This window comes from Salvia miltiorrhiza, chromosome 8 (assembly GCF_028751815.1).
Source record: "Salvia miltiorrhiza cultivar Shanhuang (shh) chromosome 8, IMPLAD_Smil_shh, whole genome shotgun sequence".
NCBI lineage: Eukaryota > Viridiplantae > Streptophyta > Magnoliopsida > Lamiales > Lamiaceae > Salvia > Salvia miltiorrhiza.
Genome location: NC_080394.1, coordinates 30,320,468 through 30,339,537, shown reverse-complemented (window position 1 = coordinate 30,339,537; position 19,070 = coordinate 30,320,468). Strand labels below are relative to the sequence as shown.

The following is a 19,070-nucleotide window of genomic DNA, read 5'->3' as shown; positions in this document are numbered from 1 at the left end:
TTTTGGTGAATATAAAAAAGTAAAAAAAATAATGAAAATTTTGATGGAAGAAGAGAGAGAAAAAAAAGAGGGAAAAATTAGAGGGAAAAAACTCCTCTTTTATATATTATATAGATTTTAACTATTTATCATTATATTTTTATTGAAGAATCATCCCATCCAATACCTTAGCTTCAAAAATTGAAATCCATTCTACAGACTACAATGATAGATAAACCCTCCTTGCAAGCCCAACTCAATAAACAGCTAAATATTAATACGAAAAAATTTGTGAAAATAAAGAAAGAAAAATTAAATCCGACCTACCGGATTCGAACCAGTGACCTAAGGATTTCAGCAAACATACTACAGTCCTCCGCTCTACCAACTGAGCTAAGGTCGGATATATTCACATATTTAACACTTCACTATTTTAAACAGAATTTATCCTATTTTTCACATATTACGACCCGAAAGCTGAAACAAAGGGTTATAATCTGATAAGTGCTATATCATCATATAAATAATAATTTGACTGGTGATTAAAGTTATCTCCCTTAAACACTCCCAGCAGAAATTCCAAAATTATGTTCCTATATTCCTCCCTAAAGCTTCCCTATTTAATTTTAAGATCTCGATTATATAAATGCATACGCCAGATCTCCTATTTTCTACATAAAAATAATAATTATGTGTGGGCCCTACTAATTATAAACTTAAAATAAATTTAGGGTGGGTGTAAATTTAAGATTGAATTTAGATAGATGTAAAAAAATTTATGGGCCACATCCAATTTAGGGGATCTGCTGGATGCAATTTTTATCTCATTTTCAATTATTTTAGCCTAAATTTAGAGTTAATGATGCATTTAGGTGATCTGCTGGGAGTGCTCTTAATTCGTGATCCTGCATCACATCTTCATAATCTTTTATTTTTATTTTTTTTATATTCTTTATTTATGCCTTCTTAATTCTATATTTTATTCCAATAATTATAATCTAATTATAAATAAATCCATAAATAGTATTCAATGTTCTGGTGTGCCCCAGTCATGAAGTATACTCGCAAGTTGGAACTTCAATCATAATGTTGAAAAAATCAATTAAGCAAATGGTTTGTCTAATGTCACTAGATTGATTATTACCAGGCTTGGGAGACACATATCAAAAGTGAAAATTATAACTGGTCAAAATACTATACTCTCATACCAAGAATATCATATCCAAAATTGTCATTTAAATTTTGGAGAAAAGAATTTCCAATCGTACTCTTAGGCAATGACAATAAACAAAACTCAAGGCAATCATTGTCATACATTGATTTGTTATTTTAAAATAATACTCCATCATTCTCATTACAAATGTCACAATTTTTATAATGGGATGTCTCATTATAAATGTCTAGTTCATTCCTTTTTTGACAAATAATTAAGAGACTAATTAACTAATGCGTCTACCACCCACTCCTCTTTGTACCTACTTTTACAAATTTCAATTTATTTCTCTCTCTCCACAACACACTTTATATGATTATGTTCTTCAAACTTTGCCTAATCAGGTGAGCTTACTTTACAAATGTATGAATGAGTTATATAAGCTCCCAAATATTTCTTAAAATGCAACATATTTATCCAATAAGATATTTTGTGCGCTCTATTATGTTTAAGGCTCGCAACAATGAATCGTTCGAGATTCTCTTATGACCTAACATGTTGTTTGAGGATTGTATACACCTATTAGCTGACTCGGTGGATTGATCTCCATTCAGGCACTAACATGTTTGAGGACAAGATGTGTTTCGAAGCATGTAAGGCCTGTCTGGGTAGCATCCCAAGATCAAATTAAACTTGCCTGAGTTACGCCCCCAGCTCAAGTAAATGGGATAAATGTACCGGTCGGTGGCTAAAAGATTCAGGATCACATCGAGTAACATAATTGAGTGTGAAAATGGCGCCAAATGAAAGAAATGATTTTGCATGCTTAGAAGTACTTTTATGTAAAACCTTCTAAGTCATGTTTCAAATGATTGAATAAACTGTCTTTACGAAAATATGAAATGTTTCAAAAAAAAATCTCACTGAGTACATTAGCATGCCACCCAAATACTTTCAAATGTTTTCAGGTTGATTGGCTGGCGCTGACGGGACAGAGCTGAGGCTAGGTTTCAACTTCCTATTTAGACTTCCGTTGTAGCACTCACTCTTATTTATCTTTTATTTTCTCAACTTAACACTTTCATGTTATATTTCAAATGACACATCTCTGGTCGAACTTAGACTCTTAACTCCTAGTTTTATGCTAATGAATGTCGGTTATCAGAAGCATGAAACAAAACTTGTGATCCAAAGGGGCATAGCCCGACTTGCTATCCTATTATTCGATTTCAACAAGATATTTCTCTCGTTTGTTTCTATGAATTAGTTGCACCTCGATTATATTTATTTCTTTAAGAATTAGGGTGTGACACGATAAGGACACATGGCAGGAGTTCATTTGCACTTCATCAAAGACGCAATCCGAAGAATGTTAAAAAGGATCTTCGGTTAAAGCGATGTGCCACATCAACAACTCATGTTGTGTACATGAAGACTCTGAAATAACGGGAATACCCTTCAACATAACAAAGCGCAAACCAAAAATGACCAAATTGCCCTTTGTTGGCAGAGCTGAAATTACCATTTTACCCTTCATCTTGTAAACTCTATAAATAGTGTGAAAATTCAATTGCAACTTAAGCTATTCGATTTTAATACACAAAAATGCTGCCAATTCTAATTTTGCTCGTGTTCTAGTGTTCTTTATTCTTTTCACGAACATCAACCATTTCCACCGTCCGATTTCTTCACTGGGTCTGTTGCAAGTAAAATTAGTTAGAATTTGATGTTGAGCCCAAAACTTAACTCAATAAAAATGTAATCAATTTATATATAAATGATAGTATGTATTTTAATTATAATATAAATGTATGTATTTATATTAAAATGTGATAGTCAAATTAGATGTATCTAACTTTAATATTATATATAATACTACAATGATCTAGAAATATAATATCAAAATTTTCTACTCATTTCACAATGTTGAATTTGTAATTTAGTTTTATTTATATAAAAGCAAAATGATAGCAAAACTATTTTTTTTTTCACCTAAACTGCATCTATAATTTCAATATTTTGTTGATAAAAATACTTATTATTTCGATTGGAAAGTTTAATTATTTGTTAGCCCACCGAAATAAACTTAATAGATAAATGATTCATTTTTATTATTTCGTCCTCGAATTCTTTTTTGTGAGAACTGGTCCTGATTTACTGTTTGAGATAATAATTTTATTTTATGACGATATTTCGTCCTAAAACTCTTTATTGTCAGGAGTGCCATGGTTTATTGGTTGGGATGAACTAATAAATTCATTCATGATGATAAACAGACCTATCCTTTTAATTAATCCTAATTATTTGATCTTGATCCATACTGCTACAACAATATCACTAATTGATCATTTAGAGGTCTATTGTCAGGCTATGCCACATAATGCTCCTTAGAATTCTAATTAATTCATTAAGTTTATGTCCTTTTCCAAGATAATTATCCGCGGCTTTTGCCCCATGAATTGACCTCCATTTTCAATTTATAGGATTAATCAAATACTTGCATTTGGTAAAAAAATTCTTGATGTAAATTATGCTCTAGACGTCGCCTCTATTTTGTGACAGAAAGAGCTAGTTGTAGCAAAAGGGTTCACATTTGCTGTTTTTAAAAAAATAATTAATTATATATGCAGTTGATATTATCTTTTTCTTTTAATTCTTAATTGTTAATTAAAATTTGATGTGCGACTGCTAAACTCAATGAAAGTAAACAGAAGCCAAAGAGGCGGTGGTGATGGGCAAGTCCCGAATGTGCACAAAAATCTGATGCTGGTGCAGTTCATCCCGACCTTGCTGCAACTACTCTTTCAATCCTATGCACCCGTGAACCATCACTCTTAATTAAAGTTCGATGTGATCCTCTTCCTTTTGTCCAATCTGTGCTGAATTTTTTTCTACATTTATAATAACCGATACAATTACAATTACTTACATATTTTTACAACAGCCTCGGTCAGTATATCATTTCATAATCGAATGATATATAGTATTACCCAAGTAATGAATTGAAAGTAGATCGATGTTGTTATTTAAAAAGTGAAAGTGGTTAAATTGTAATATGAAAATAGTAGGTAGCAGCATTTTATTAGAGCATAGAAATGAAATTAATGAAAAGTAGTGTGCGGATGAAGCTGGGTACAAATCTCCAAGTAAGTGAGATACAAAACCCTATCTTTGGCCCCCGTCCTATGCTTCCTGGTATGCTTGCAGAAATACTTGAGCTCTGCCAGCTTGCAGCACCCCACCATCTGCCCCAGAAACAGGAACAGCCAGTTGATGTCCTTCTTCTTCTTCGACGCCACCGGCTTCGCGCAGTTGCGCTGCTCGCAGAATCTGCAGTCCGGCAGCGTCGGGGCCATCCACACCGCCGGCGCGCGGTGCCGCATCTCCTCGCGGTACTCCATGATGAACTGCGCCACCTCCCTGAACTTTCCCGCCACCTCGTACTCCACCTCGAACTGCTTGTCGCACCGCTTGCACTGCACGCTGCCGCTGATCGTGTCGATGCCCTTGCCCCGCAGCTGCTCCATGCTCTGGACTGTCGCGCGCCGCTCCGTCGCCCACGGGTACGGCGCCGCGATTTCCACCGACTTTTCCGGCCGAGAAGGAGGTGTGCAGAGGGAGAGGTTGAGGAGGTAGTTTTCTTCGCCGTCGTTGTCCATGCTCAAGGGAGTTTCAATACTCATTAATTTAATTGATTGTAATTCAACAGAAATAGCGGCTTCTGTTTAAATAGATTAGGCCCCCGATTTCAGTGGAAGCTTTGTTATTAGTTAGGAAGAAAAATCCGCAACAGATCTCTCATAACAACCTTCTTCTTCATAACCGGGATTTTCATACTAAACTAACTAAAACAAAACTCCCCACCGCCTTCACACTTAATAAAAAAAACTAACATTTAATTATTAATCATAATAATTGCTTTGCGTCATCTCGCTTTCTCAAAAACTACCGGCATTTGCACCGAAAATATTTTTATATTTATATAAAATTGATACCAACTCAATTATTATATTTATAAATATATTTAAAAAATTAATTTTAATTAAATATAGAAACAATGGTGTCAAATGGCCACATTGAAGATGCAAACACAAATTATGGCCATTAATTAGGCAATATGTCTAATATATCCCTAAGTTAAAAAAAAATATTTTTTTATTTTTTTAATTCTCTGCGTCCTATCTATCCCTTGACCCCATCCCCCCCAACCACCCACCTCCAAGCCAATTTTTTTTTTTTTTACTCCCCTGTCCCCAGACCCCCTGACCCCAGCCACCCCCAAACCAAAAAAAAAAAAAATTACTTCCCCTGCCTTGTCTATCCCCCAAGACCTCCGACCCCACCCAACCCCCACCCACCGACCCTCAAGCCAAATTTTTTATTTTTTTTTACTTCCCCTGCCTTGTCTACCCCCAGATCCCCGACCCCACCCACCCCCAAGCCAAAAAAAAATAAAAAATTTACTCCCACTGCCCTGCCTACCCCCCAAACCCCCGACCCTACCCACCCCACCCCTCTCACCCACCCCCAAGCCAAAAAAAAAAAAATTACTCCCCCTAGATAAAAATAAATCAAATTTTACTTTTGTTATTTTATTTTATGGCACTTACGGCACTATTAGTGCCATAAGTGCCAAAAGGACCTTTTTAAACACTTCCCCTAGGGTTTAGATATTCCATTTAGGGTTTAGATTATCCATTTAGGGTTTAGATGTTCCATTTAGGGTTTAGATTATTCATTTAGGGTTTAAATGTTCCATTTAAGGTTTAGATGATGCTGTTGTTTCTATATTTGTTCTGCATGTTTGACACTTATGGCACTAATAGTACCTGTTGGGGATGAATCCAACAATTACGGATAAGGACGTCGGGGTCGTCCGATACGATGGGCACTAGCAACCTGAAACACGAACAACGTTAGAGCCCTTCTTGGAGCACCGGTGGGGGTGTCGATGGAAGGGCCTCCGACGCTCAAGTCAGTAAACAATATTAATAAAAATCGTATTGAAAGAAATTGAAAGTAAATGAAAGATTAAATCGGGTCAATCTGGTCGACGGAGTTGAAGGCGATTGAGCAATGAGCGAGGGTTGATCTGATCACCGAAAAACCTAAGGCTGAGAGCGTGGAGGCAGAATAGTGCGTGAGGGGAGAGAAGAGCGAGAGAACGTGTTGGAGTGCGAATGATTGTCCCCGTTGAATGACCTAGTTGGTTATTATTTATACCGTGATGGCCTGACGGCTAGGGTTTTGCTGGCACGTCTCCTTAAGCCCTAGTCGTTCCGATATTCGGGGGATCGTATCCCTGAGCGCATTTCTTTCATTCTTCCCCAAGTTGCTGCTCTTTCTAGGGTTTGGGTTGATGGGCCTTAATGACCAAAAAACACGGGTTGAATTGATTGGAATTAATTCTATTCTTTGGATTGGGCTAGATGTTTGGGCCCTGAATATTTATTCAAATGAGCTATACGAAATTTGCCCACTACAGTACCATAAGTGCTAAAAAGATCATTTTACTTTATTTTATTTTGGATTTTCGTTGGCACTTATGGCACTAATATTTCCATAAGTGCCATAAAATAAAATAACAAAAGTAAAATTTGATTTATTTTTATCTAAGGGGGAGTAAAAAAAAATCGCTTGGGGGTGGGTGGGGTCAGGGGTCTGGGGTGTGGGTGGGTGGATTGGGTAGACAGGGCAGGGGGAGTAAAAAAAAATTCGTTGGCACTTATAGTGCCATAAGTGCCACTATAAGTGCCATAAGTACCTAACCCGACCCGCGTGTCTGATACTACCCGGCACGCGACCCGCGCTCCTGACCCTACCCAATCCGCCCAATTAAGGGCAAAAACGTCCCAAAGCTATAAAAATGGCCAAATTTTATGTTTTTTCAATGAGTGGCCATAATTTATGTTTTATGATTCATTTTGGCTATTTCAAAATTTTACTCTTAAATATATTTAAACTTAATAATGAAAAAAAATAAAGAAGAATTTACAATAATAAAAATTAATAGTATTATGAAAAGACAAAAACTAAGCCATAAAAAAAAAGAATTGAAAGTAGATTTTTGTAGAGGCTAAAATCTACAATTGAAGTTGACGTCTGCACGTCCGGATGGATTGGGCACTAGCAACCTGTCAACACGAGAACACGTAAGAGCCCTAGGTTGAGCACCGGGTGGGAGTGTCGACCGTAGAGCCTCCGACGCTCAAGTCAGTATCGGAATAGCCAAATAGAATGATAAACGAATTGAAATAGAAAGAAAGGCAGGTTGGAGTGTGCGGTTACTCCAGGCTGTAAGCGGCGTCGGAGGGTGGAAACGGTGACAGTGTTGTGAAAATTAAATATGGGAGGCGGAGATAGGCCAAGCTGGCTAGGCGGCGGAGTAGAGAGAATTCAAAGAGTAGAGAGCAAGTAGGATTTCGTGTCCCCCTTAATGATCTAGTCTGGACGTTTATATAGGAGACGTCCGGCCGCTAGGGTTTCTACAGTCTGGCCTCGTCAAAACCCTTATCTCTTAGGTTGTTGCGCTTTGGACGGGATTATGAAGATTACCCTTTGACTGCGTCAGCTTGGTGGGCGACCCCCTTTAGGGTTTGACGACTAAGAGACGTCTTTAGGGTTTGACGGCCGGATTGATGGTACCATTTGGGCCGGATGCGAGATATCCGGCTTGGCATTACAAGTTGATGCATAATTATTCGGGCTAGATGGGTCGATCTGCTTGACTAATTGGGCCTTTTAGGACCGTGTCAGGTTGGCGAACTTATCGTGATGGGCTTAGACTGAGTGGGAATTATTCAGTCCGACCGTTTAGACAACTTGGGCTTGAAGTGAGATATTCAACCTGGAACGGTCCAGGTTGATCTTACAATAAACATAACTAGACTTGTCGAGCTGGACAAACAAGTTTCCTTAAGTAATTGGGGTAGCCTTGTTATCAATCCAAGTTGGTTCGAAATTTGACGGGTTGGATTAATCGGATCGCTCGTCTCATTGGTCCAGCTTGGGGTGTTAATTGGGCTTGAGCCAAGTTGACGAATTTTGCCCACTACAATTTTTCAAAAAAAAAAGGTGTAGAGAGAATATAGAGAGAATTTTTTAAAACTTTAATCTATAAATAAATATAACTTGTACATTGTAAATCAAATATTTATATAAAATATATGTAATTAAAGCTTATATCGTGATCTTTTATTTGATATGCATATTAAAGTATTTTATAATTAGTCGAATTTCATAATTTTAGAAAAAAATAAAATAAAATAAAAATAATACGAAGATAAAGAAAAAAGAAATAAAAAGAAAAATATAGTTTACGAATAAACTTTCAACTTTATTATAACTATAAATCTGTCACTCAATTTTGAAATTAATTTTACTTGAAAATTACCTTTTTAATATATTATAGATTTCTGATCTGATTATATATGTAGATTGAAAATTTAAAATTTGATTCTATAATATTCTCCCTAATATACCTATGATATCATAATATCTTGTTTGGTAAGAATAATACGAAACACATGATCCTTTATAAATTAAAAATCCAAAAATATTATATTATACTGATTTCAGGGATTCAATATACCACCTACACGGGTAGTATACATAATACAATCTTAATTGTAACTATTATTAACTTTATATAGTTTTAAGAGTTAATAGTGTTTTATGTCCCGAACTTTCAGCATTTTTCATAAAATGTCATGAACTTTAATTTTCTTCTAAAAAATCTCTAACTTTCAGTTTTTTTCCATAAAATGTCCCGCTATACAAAATTCGATGATGAAAATATGACTTATCTCGCCGAATGTAATATTTTGGGGACCATCATTGTTGGAAAATCATATTTAAAACTAACATTGTTGGAAAACGTTGAAAGTTCGGAGTTTTTTGTCATCTTTTCGTCATGGAATTTTATATATCTGGATATTTTATGGAAAAAACTGAAAGTTCGAGGATTTTTAAGAGAAAATGAAAGTTCGAGACATTTTATGGAAAACGCTGAAAATTCGGGACATAAAACACTATTAACCCTAGTTTTAATACATCATGCCCAACAATATACTCTCTCCGTCTCACAAAAATATGAACATTTTGTCATTTATTGGTGTCTCACAAAAACATGAACATTTTGATTTTGTACATTATCCTCTTACTTTTTATCCCTCATTTTAAATTCACAAAAAAACCATCATGACCCACCACTATTTTTCCTCAATTAATTTATTACTCTCATAATACTTTATAAAGTAAGATTCATTTTTCAATCATAGTAACTCTCAACTAATATTTTTTAAAAACTGTGTCACTCTCAATTTTTCATGTTTTTATGAGACAGAGGGAGTATTATATTTTACAGATATTTTTATGCATTATACCAAACATGATATTAATATGACATATAGTAAAAGACATCTCGGTCAAACATATCACACTTAATCCCCTATATGTGGCAAAATCATAGTCAGCCATAGGATCCATGAAATCAATACCCACAAATCATGTATTCTATGGCTTATAGTATTTATTTAGAGGGCGGAATTTTTTATCGATTCGAATCTTAAAGGGAGCTAAAATTTTACCAATTTTTTTAATATTGTTATTCATTAGCATACACTGCCTTATTCAACACTATATATTGTCTTATTCATTGTATTCATGATCTCACGAAAAATAGCAATCTCACTAGAGTGCACCATATATATATATATGAAAGATTATACACAACATGCATTGCCATGAGATAACTGACGCACACAGATTGCTTAATCACTTGTAACTTCAGATTAAATTTGAGATTTATTCTCAATTCTTGTACCCCCAAGCTTTTCATCTACCTATGTTACCAACTATCCTACTCCAGTTCAGTTGAAAAGCTACGCATTAGTTACATATAACCTCAATTATCATCTCATCTATCAACAATCCCTCGATTTCATTACCTAATACCTCGATTTCTGCTCTAGATTCTGACCACAGCATCTCTCTATCTAGTTCTCCATCACCGCTGCCGTAGTCTTGGTTGATCAATCTCTCAAGATCATCTTGAACCCCCTGCCATTGCAGATTCGACCCCAACACTTTTGGCATCACCCAGGGGCACACATTCACGCGCTGCTGGAAAATCTCCACCACTGCTGCATTTATTTTGTCGAAGAGCAACCTTCTTTCCGACCTCAATCCGCTTGTCTCATCATTGTATTTCTTCTCCAACTTGTCGAACAACTTGGGGTCCAACGGTCTATTTGAGGAGTGCCACGATGTCCTCAACATGTGAAAGTAGGATTCCTCAAGACCAGACTCGATCAGCACATCAAGAGCATAACAAGTCCTCCAGTTGTCAGCTGCTAAGACATGGTCTCCTTCAGAAAGTACCGGAGATAGTTGCGCTTCTTCTTCCTCGATGGGAACAAGTGCCGATGTCTCAGCATATGTGCCTGACTCCAACTTGAGGAGTTTCAGTTGCATTCGCAGTTCTGCATCAGAGGATCAAAAAGAACAATTGAGAAGATCATCATTGTTGAAATCAAGAATCAAGGAGAACAAAAAACTTCAATAATATTAAGAAATGCTAGTACAGGACAAACCAAGGACCACGAAAAAAGCATTCTTTAGAAATTATGTAGACAACTAGTGAAGGGCATAAATGGTTGTCAGCTAAACAAAATAAACATGTCTTTCTATCAGGATACGAAGCTCACACATACGTCCTTATGATGCAAAGACAAAAGAATAAACAAGATTCAATAGAAGTATATCACCAACCAAAATTTGCAGTGTATAAAACTTTATAATAAGGCAATGCCATGAAGCTAAACTGTCTATATAGCTAAACAGAAGGTTATTATTTCTTAAAAAGTGAACTTGGACATCCTAGATTTCCTACATACAATTATTATAGTCAAGGCTGGAGGGTAAAGATTTCATACCATGAAGTTCAGCACTGACTCTCTCAAAACTTTCAGAAGATGGCGTATCTTCGCTACAAGGAACATCAAGGACTGAAATTGGACTAGGAAGGACTGAAATTGGACTAGGATGGTCGGCTTCCTTGGAGCTTTCAGAAGATTCTGGCTCAGCTCTAAGGCTCTGCAAGTGAGGAGATCCTTGATTAGGCGATTCCTTGTACAGCTCCTGAAAAATGAAAATATAAGATTGATTAAGTACGTACTAAATTATAAAGCACCTAGTAGGGACGACTCCAGATCTCAAAAAAATCCAATCATCGTGTAACGAGCAAATTTTGACAAGGAAACTCAATTTCGACTATGGAGGAGAAGAAGATATGCGCTCATGTCAAACAAGGTGCATCACACAAGGAAAATATTACTTATCTACCTTTTTAAGATATTTAAGCAATATAAACATTAAATAGAAGCCATCGTATTGCATACCACAAAGGACTATAACCAGAAGGAACTTTGTAAACAAATTTTTACATAAGAGACTTTCTCTACAGATGAATTTATTAATGTGTAACATGAGATGAGACCTAAAAGCACGCTGAAGTGGCAAAATTGGCATAATTTGGAAAACACCTTTATCAGTTCCAGTAGCCCCACATTCACTTATTAAATGCAAAGCAGCGGAGGGATATCTAACATATATATGAAACTGGTGAAGAAACTATCTGCGCTTCAGGTGAAAGACTAGGCTAATCATCTACCGTCAAATACATAAGTATTTATAACTCAAGTTGAGGAAAGGTAGCAAATATGCACTCTATTCAATGCAAAGCAGCAGAGGGATATCTGACATATATATGAAACTGGTGAAACTACCTGCGCTTCAGGTGAAAGACTAGGCTAACCATCTACATCAATAAAGAAGAAGTATTTATAACTCAAGTTGAGGAAAGCTAGAAAATATGCACTCTAGCTCGTACATTATCATGTATAATACCTTAACAATTAAACAGAAACAACAGTAAAAAATTAAAAGGAGCTCACACAAGAAAATATGCCTCTGCACACATACAAAAAATGAAAATCTACAAGTCAGTGAAGTAAAGAAAGCAGGGGCGTTTTAAATTCCAAGTAAAAGTGGGAATAACAGATATGAAGCACGCAATCATAGTCCAGCTATGCCATAGGCAGAAGATCAAGATACTTCAGTTGAAGGAAGTCAAGACCAAACCTGGAGACTAAAACCCTCTTGGTTATGATCACCAACTTTGTCACTTGCTATGGTTGAATGTGACTGCTCTGGAAGAATCTCGGAAGATTTTGAAGACATATTTGTGCTTCCAGGATCTGAAATCATCATTACATCAACCACAGTGACTTCACAATTGTCAGCCTTTTCAGCCATTGGAAAAATGGGCTGCTGTTCAGATAAGTCCTTGGTGTTTGGTTCCATCTGAATCTCAAAATTGGCTCCCGACGAAGAGTCTATCTCATTAGCAAATATGTGTTGACAGGGATGAGACGTCTTGCTCCTGGACTTTGAATCTTTAGCTAAATAATTTTCTCTGTGACTTAGATTTCCCTTTGCAACCTTACTTCTACAACGATGTACAGAATCACTACGCATCATGCTTTTGTCTTCAGCCAACTTATTATGATTGGGGTTTCTTCTGTGGCTTCTTCCTCTCCCACCAGTGGGTGGAGGAAGCGACCTCGACCTAGAGGAGTTTCTGCGTATTTCATCCTTCCATCCATCCCTACTGCTGATACCTAAAGGAACATCCAAAATAGCAGTTCCATTACTACCAAGTTCTTTATTTGGTCGGCCAGGACTCATCTTAACATTTGACTGGCAGGGCCTAGTTTCCTTATTGGGCAAGGCAAGCATTTCTCCTAATGTGCTGCCCCTATTAATCATTTCCAAATCCTGATATTTGTGAGTCATCTTCCATCTCTCAGATAGTCGCTTCTTTGCTTCCGTATTTACAGGCGATTCGCCTAAATGAGAAGATGGATATCTGCACATGCTACTATCGTCGAAGGACCTTCTAGCAGATAATCTGAACACCTCAGACTCACTATCAGAATCACTTTCATTAGCATCGTATGAGCTCTCATCTCCCACATATCCTCTGTATGCAGTAGATTTTGCATCTGTGGTCTCATCACAGCCATCTCTCATTCTCATCGTAATTTCCCTGGCTATTTCTCTAGCTTCTTTTGACATGGACTTTGATAATCCTGCATTATGAGATGAGTCTTTCCTTCTTCGTAACACTGTTGCAGCACTACCAACATTTGTATATTCCTTGATTTTCTTGAAGCCAGGTTGATAATTGTGTGAAAGATCTGGTGATGATAAAGATGTGCCAGCATTCTGAATTTTCCCAAGGTTTGGCTTCAAAACAACAATCCTGGTAGGAATAATATGTTCATCTTTCCTCTCTTCCACTTGAATCCTTGATGAATTGCGAACTCTGTGGCGACTGTGTGGTTCAAGCAGAAGACCATCTTCACGTTTCAGGTGAGAAGTAACTTGAGGCTTATTAGAAGTATCTCTCTCTGATCTCCATGCTTTGGCTTTGCTTTCGAACTTCTCAGAATTAGATGGCTTCAAAACTGCTATGTGACTGCCAAGAGAATTGCCAGGATCAACTTGTAGATCATGCAAATGCTTCACAAACAAGGAATCTGATTGACCAAGAAACTTCAGCAGTAAGTCCTTGTTGGAGTCCAGCATCTCTAGAGTGTCGTTGAGCTCTTTGGAACCTTGAAATTTTTCATCAGTGGAAAGACGCTTTGCATCCATAAATTTCTGCTGAATCAGTTCCATCTCAGGTTTTGTAAGAATTGAGTTTGCACTCCATCTTGAAGAACACCGGCGATTGACAACATGTGATGCTTCTAAATCCTCATAGACATCCTTGAATTCTTGCTGGTCTATTGGGCTTCTCCGCTTCAATCCGCTATCATATTGTTGGCTACTTCTTTGATTATTAATTGAAACGCCTTTCTGTTGGTAGTTCTCCGGGAACTTCTTTTGTTGTCTATGAACATGCCGAGGGGATGGCAGCCCTTCAAGACCCATTAATCTGGCAATAACGCTTGGTGATCTTCTCTTGGATTCAACATCTTTCGACATCTCTTCTGCCAGTAACTTCTTCATTGGGATCCCTGTTGCTCTTCCTAAGGTGCTCTGCCCCAGATCAAGCATGAACTGTAGATGCCAAATCAAAAGGCTATCAAATTTTGAAGCTGTTTGGAGAAACTTAAATATGTCACAGATTGAAAATTAAATTTTTAAATACAAATAGTAGAAGTAGAAATACGCCACAGACCATGCTATCCCTGTTGCTCCCATCAATATAAGAATGAGAATCCGACGACAATCTTGGAACAGTTTTCTGCTTCTGAATTGGCCGTATACCTGGGAAAAAGTTCAAAAATTAATGGTAAACTCCACTCGAAGTAGAATGATACAAATCGTGATCAGAATATCTCTCTAGCAACAAACTCTAGAAGCAGGAAAAAAGATAAAATTCAAGATTGCTAATCATAGTGATGGAAAATATGACAAAGAATACAGTCAAGTAGTCAACTGGGTTTAGCATAGACAAACACCTCAATGATTGTGAGAAAATGGACAATTCAGCAAAAGTAAAAGTAATGTGAAAGTGGCATTATCTACAGATAAACAACTATTGTACCTGGAATTAAGCAGAGCTATTAGAAAATTGAAAAGGAATGCTTAGATACCAGCTACTAGATATTAAGGAGTTAATAGAAATTTAGTAATGGCCTCTTCAAAGGCCTAGGCCTTGCAATTATAACCCATCATAAAATAGAAAATCCAAAGAGGAACAACATTATGATAACACCAATAAGGAAAAGTTCTTTTCTTCCACAGCCAACAAAACTAGCTTTAGTTAAAGCATGAGCAATGCTAAATATCAATCAATCTCATTTAGGGACTTCACGCTCCAATGAAGCAATAAAAAAGAAGCTAAACATGTCGACAGCAAGACCACCTTCGGCCTCCCTCAATATAATTGAATGACATAAAAATCTTTACATAATACAACTAAACTTATCGTAAGAGTTCAACGCAAGGGAACCAAAAGACTATATTAGTCTTCAAGTTTTTGCTTAGAAGCTATAAAGGGAAAGGTCAGCATCAAAAATTGAACGTTTAAGCTTCAGAAAAGAGGATACGCCGTGGCTTAAAAGAGAAAGGAGGGTGAAGAATGAAGACGATGGCCCAACCGCAAATGCAGAAATAAGTCGGGAAACAGCTATAAACGATTATGACAGAGCAATATTAAATGTCAAAATAAAACTCCTCGTTTAAGATAAACGCGGAATAAAATTAAAGTTGCAAATTGTTTCTCTGGCACATTGTTATCCTTTTTTCGAGAAGTATTTCAGATTTTCTAGTAAAGGAGTGAAAAAGCGAGACTGCGTCGCCGACGAACTAAATCAAAAGAATTTCGAAAAATTAAATCTCCAGAGAAGTAACATAACATCAGCACAATGAACAAATTGCAGGCTCTAAACATATTTTTATCATCGTAAAGAAGTACTAATATGCTATTAGCTGAGAATTCTTCAACCAGCTTAGCATAATTGTGTTGTAAGCCTCAGACTCTCAAGAAACAGAGATGAGATCAAACAATTACCTTCAATGCCGGAAGCACTTTTGGTTTTCCTATGTCGAGCTCTCTCCATTTTCTTTTTCAAATTTTGAAATTAAGAAGACAGCACCAGCCAAAAGATAAAAGAACAGGAAAATGAAGAGTAATTTTATTTTCAATTACAATAAAGAAGACCTTTCTCTTTTTCCAAAAAGAAGCTGAAGTTTGAGAGACAGAGAGAGAGAAATCAGATCGGAATTATCGCAAAAAAAAACACGACACCACCTCGATACCCATCGCCACATACAACCTAATGAATGCTCAGCTAATTTTGAGCACCAACAGTTGAAAGAGAAGGAAAATCCTCTCGGAGCAGATCCTGTTACACATTCTAGAGAGAGAAAGGACGTGCGCCTACACGCAGAATGGCAACCGAAGAAGGAAGGAATTATGATAGTAACAGAGCAGAATCTAGAGAGAGAGTAGGCTAGAAAGAAAGAGGGAAAGAAAAAGCGCTACGTGAATAGATACACTTGTAGAGAGAGAAAACACGGAGAACAAGTGACAGAGAGAGAGAAGACAGGCGGACATTAATGACGGAAGTGTGTGTGTGGAAGGAGTTGTAATTTTGAAATGGAATGAAAGAGAGAGAGAGGAGTTTGAAATATTTTACAAAAGATTTAGGGTGGAATTTTAGATAGGTTGACACGAGGGGTTATACGGAGACTGCACTATCTGAGCGGGCGGGAGCTATTGGGGCTATGTACACGTGGACGATCATTAATTCGCCACGTAATTAATCAAGACCTTTCGTACTTATTTTTTTTAATTTTTTTGCATTTTTTATTTTTAATTTATTTTTTAATAAAAATAAAAAAGTTACCAAAAAATTGCAAAAAAATAATTATAATGTAGAAAATATGATAAAATAATTAAATCTTATTTTTATTTAGAAAATAAATTAAATTATTTTCTACTTAAATAAATTGTGGGTAGCCACAATGTGGCGGTTTAGTATTGCTCTATTCCTATTATCATACTTATTTTACTTGTATTCATTAAATATCATTGTAAATTGTATTTCGTATTTTTCAAGGGTGTAATGTAATCAAAGAGTGCAATCAAATTGGGTGATTTGCTTTGATTGTTGGGAATTTCGGGAGATCGATTTTGAACTAAGTAATCCGGTGAGAAAAATCCAAATAATAGATTACTATAAATTAATTATTACTCTTCTCCTTTGTGTGTGTGTGTGTCCAGGAATTGTTGTGTCAGTTTCGGAGGACTATGTGGTGCTGCAATGAGTACAGTATATTACTATTTATATATATATATAGGAGAATGCTAAAATAATAACGCTTCTTAAAATATAAATTAGGAACCATTTTCAGCCCTTAAATCATCAAGATCTACGGTTGATTAATCACCTTGTTGGATAAATTCATGCTCCTGAGTTCGAATCCCAAAGGTAACAAAAAAATATTTTTTGCAATTCATACCTTTATACAGTTTATTCATGCGTGTTATACATAAAATTCATGCATTTTTGTTGGTTCGTAATTCTTAAAATAAGGGTGGTTTATTGAATAACCACCCCTATATATATATATATATATATATATATATATATATATATATATAGGGGTGGTTATTCAATAAACCACCCTTATTTTAAGAATTACGAACCAACAAAAATGCATGAATTTTATGTATAACACGCATGAATAAACTGTATAAAGGTATGAATTGCAAAAAATATTTTTTTATGATGTACTCTCACGGTAGCCCACCCCTATATATATATATATATATATATATATATATATATATAGATATATATATATATAACACACCCAAAAGAATGAGAAGTTAGGTACATCCCCAACCGGGAGGTGTGATAGCTTGCTATCACTTCTCCGCCGGGCCTGGGTTCCCCTTCGAAGCGGAACTCTTGGCGCTTTTGATAATTATGGAAAGAGCTGCTAGCAATAATTGGTCTAATCTTTGGGTGGAGTCGGACTCTACTTACGTCGTCAACATCTTCAACAATCGCGCTTCTCTTGTGCCGTGGCATTTCCGTGGGCGTTGGCTTGCTGCTCTTAAGGGTGTCGCTAGGGCTGTCGATCGGTTCGGGTTCGGTTACCCATACCCGAATTTTCGGTTACCCGAACCCGAAATTGTCATATTTCACTAATCGTTCCCGAACCGTTTTAGGTGTTCGGTTACCCAATAACCGCTTCGGTTACCCGATTCGGTTATTTGGGTATCCGAAATACCCATTTAAAAAATTACGTTTTAGGTGTTCGGTTACCCAATAACTGCTTCGGTTACCCAATTCGGTTATTTGGGTATCTGAAATACCCATTTAAAAAATTAAAATTCAAATAATTTGCTAGATAGAGGATTTGAATCTTAGTCTCTAGAAAATACACAAAGCAACTTATCCACTAGACTAAAGCTTATTCTTAAACTTTAAACATATCATAATTTTTTTTAGCTAAGACTCGATTTTTAAATAAAAATAAATAAATTAATGAATTAATAATTAAAATATATATAATATATATATTAAATAATTTATTAAATAATTTTCGGTTATTTCGGTTAACCCGTTTCGGTTATTGGGTTAACCGATACCCGAAATTTTTCTAAAAATGATACCCGAAACCGAACCGATACCCAAAAAATTCAGTTATTGGATACCCAAACCCGGAAATTTCGGTTCGGTTAACGGATTATCCAAAACCCGATAACCAATTAGACAACCCTAGGTGTCGCCCATTGTAACATCGCTTGTTCTCACATCTTTCGTGAGGGGAATAGAGTTGCTGATTTCATGGCTTCTTCGGTCTCTCAGGAAGGTTTCTGGTATCACACGCTGCCTGAGATCTCACTTTTATGAGAGTGATTTCATGTGCATGAGGACGTTCATTCTACTTTTATGAGAGTGGTGCGCTAGTTGGCTGAGGCTTCGTTGCCTATCTTCCTGGTTGACCTTCCTTGGTCTGTTGTTGTACCGTTGGTTTGGGCCGAGAGACTTGGAGGTGATGGTACGGCCGGAACCTCTGAAGTCTTCTCACCCCCGCTTATCCAACGTTGTCTTTTTGTTTTTTGTTTCCCTCCGTTTTGAGGCTTTGACGTTGCTTGTCCCCGGCGTTTGGGGTTTTTTGTTTCTTTCTTTTCTCTAATAAAACTCCTAATTCAGCAGGTACATCCCCAACCTATAGATAAAAAATCAATCAGTATCTCATACAAGACGCTGCTCAAAAGTGACAACGCCGGTTAAAGAGAAATAGAATCACGCCACAAAGAGAAATAAAAATCAGACCGAACAAAATCATCAAGGGATGAAACCCAAAAATGACTCCATCCGGAAGACAAAAGAAGTGAAATTAG

General features: G+C 36.5%; 2 protein-coding genes and 1 non-coding gene across 3 annotated transcripts; all 3 read right to left on the bottom strand.

The window, feature by feature from the left end:
• Positions 1-296: 296 nt before the first annotated feature.
• Positions 297-382, bottom strand: TRNAY-GUA (transfer RNA tyrosine (anticodon GUA)). Its single transcript is given in 2 exon segments — positions 297-332; positions 346-382. It is a non-coding gene; the product is annotated as a tRNA-Tyr (tRNA).
• A 3,748-nt stretch (positions 383-4,130) lies between these two features.
• Positions 4,131-4,990, bottom strand: LOC130997619 (uncharacterized). Its single transcript, XM_057923003.1, has one exon. It carries the CDS (start codon positions 4,813-4,815, stop codon positions 4,234-4,236), a length of 582 nt encoding a protein of 193 aa, XP_057778986.1. The 5' UTR covers positions 4,816-4,990; the 3' UTR covers positions 4,131-4,233.
• A 4,909-nt stretch (positions 4,991-9,899) lies between these two features.
• On the bottom strand, positions 9,900-16,361 carry LOC130997618 (uncharacterized). The gene is made up of 5 exons (XM_057923002.1): positions 15,720-16,361; positions 14,382-14,470; positions 12,275-14,260; positions 11,068-11,272; positions 9,900-10,614 (listed from the first exon to the last, which is right to left on the bottom strand). Exons 1-5 carry the CDS (start codon positions 15,766-15,768, stop codon positions 10,022-10,024), a joined length of 2,922 nt encoding a protein of 973 aa, XP_057778985.1. The 5' UTR covers positions 15,769-16,361; the 3' UTR covers positions 9,900-10,021.
• Positions 16,362-19,070: the final 2,709 nt, after the last annotated feature.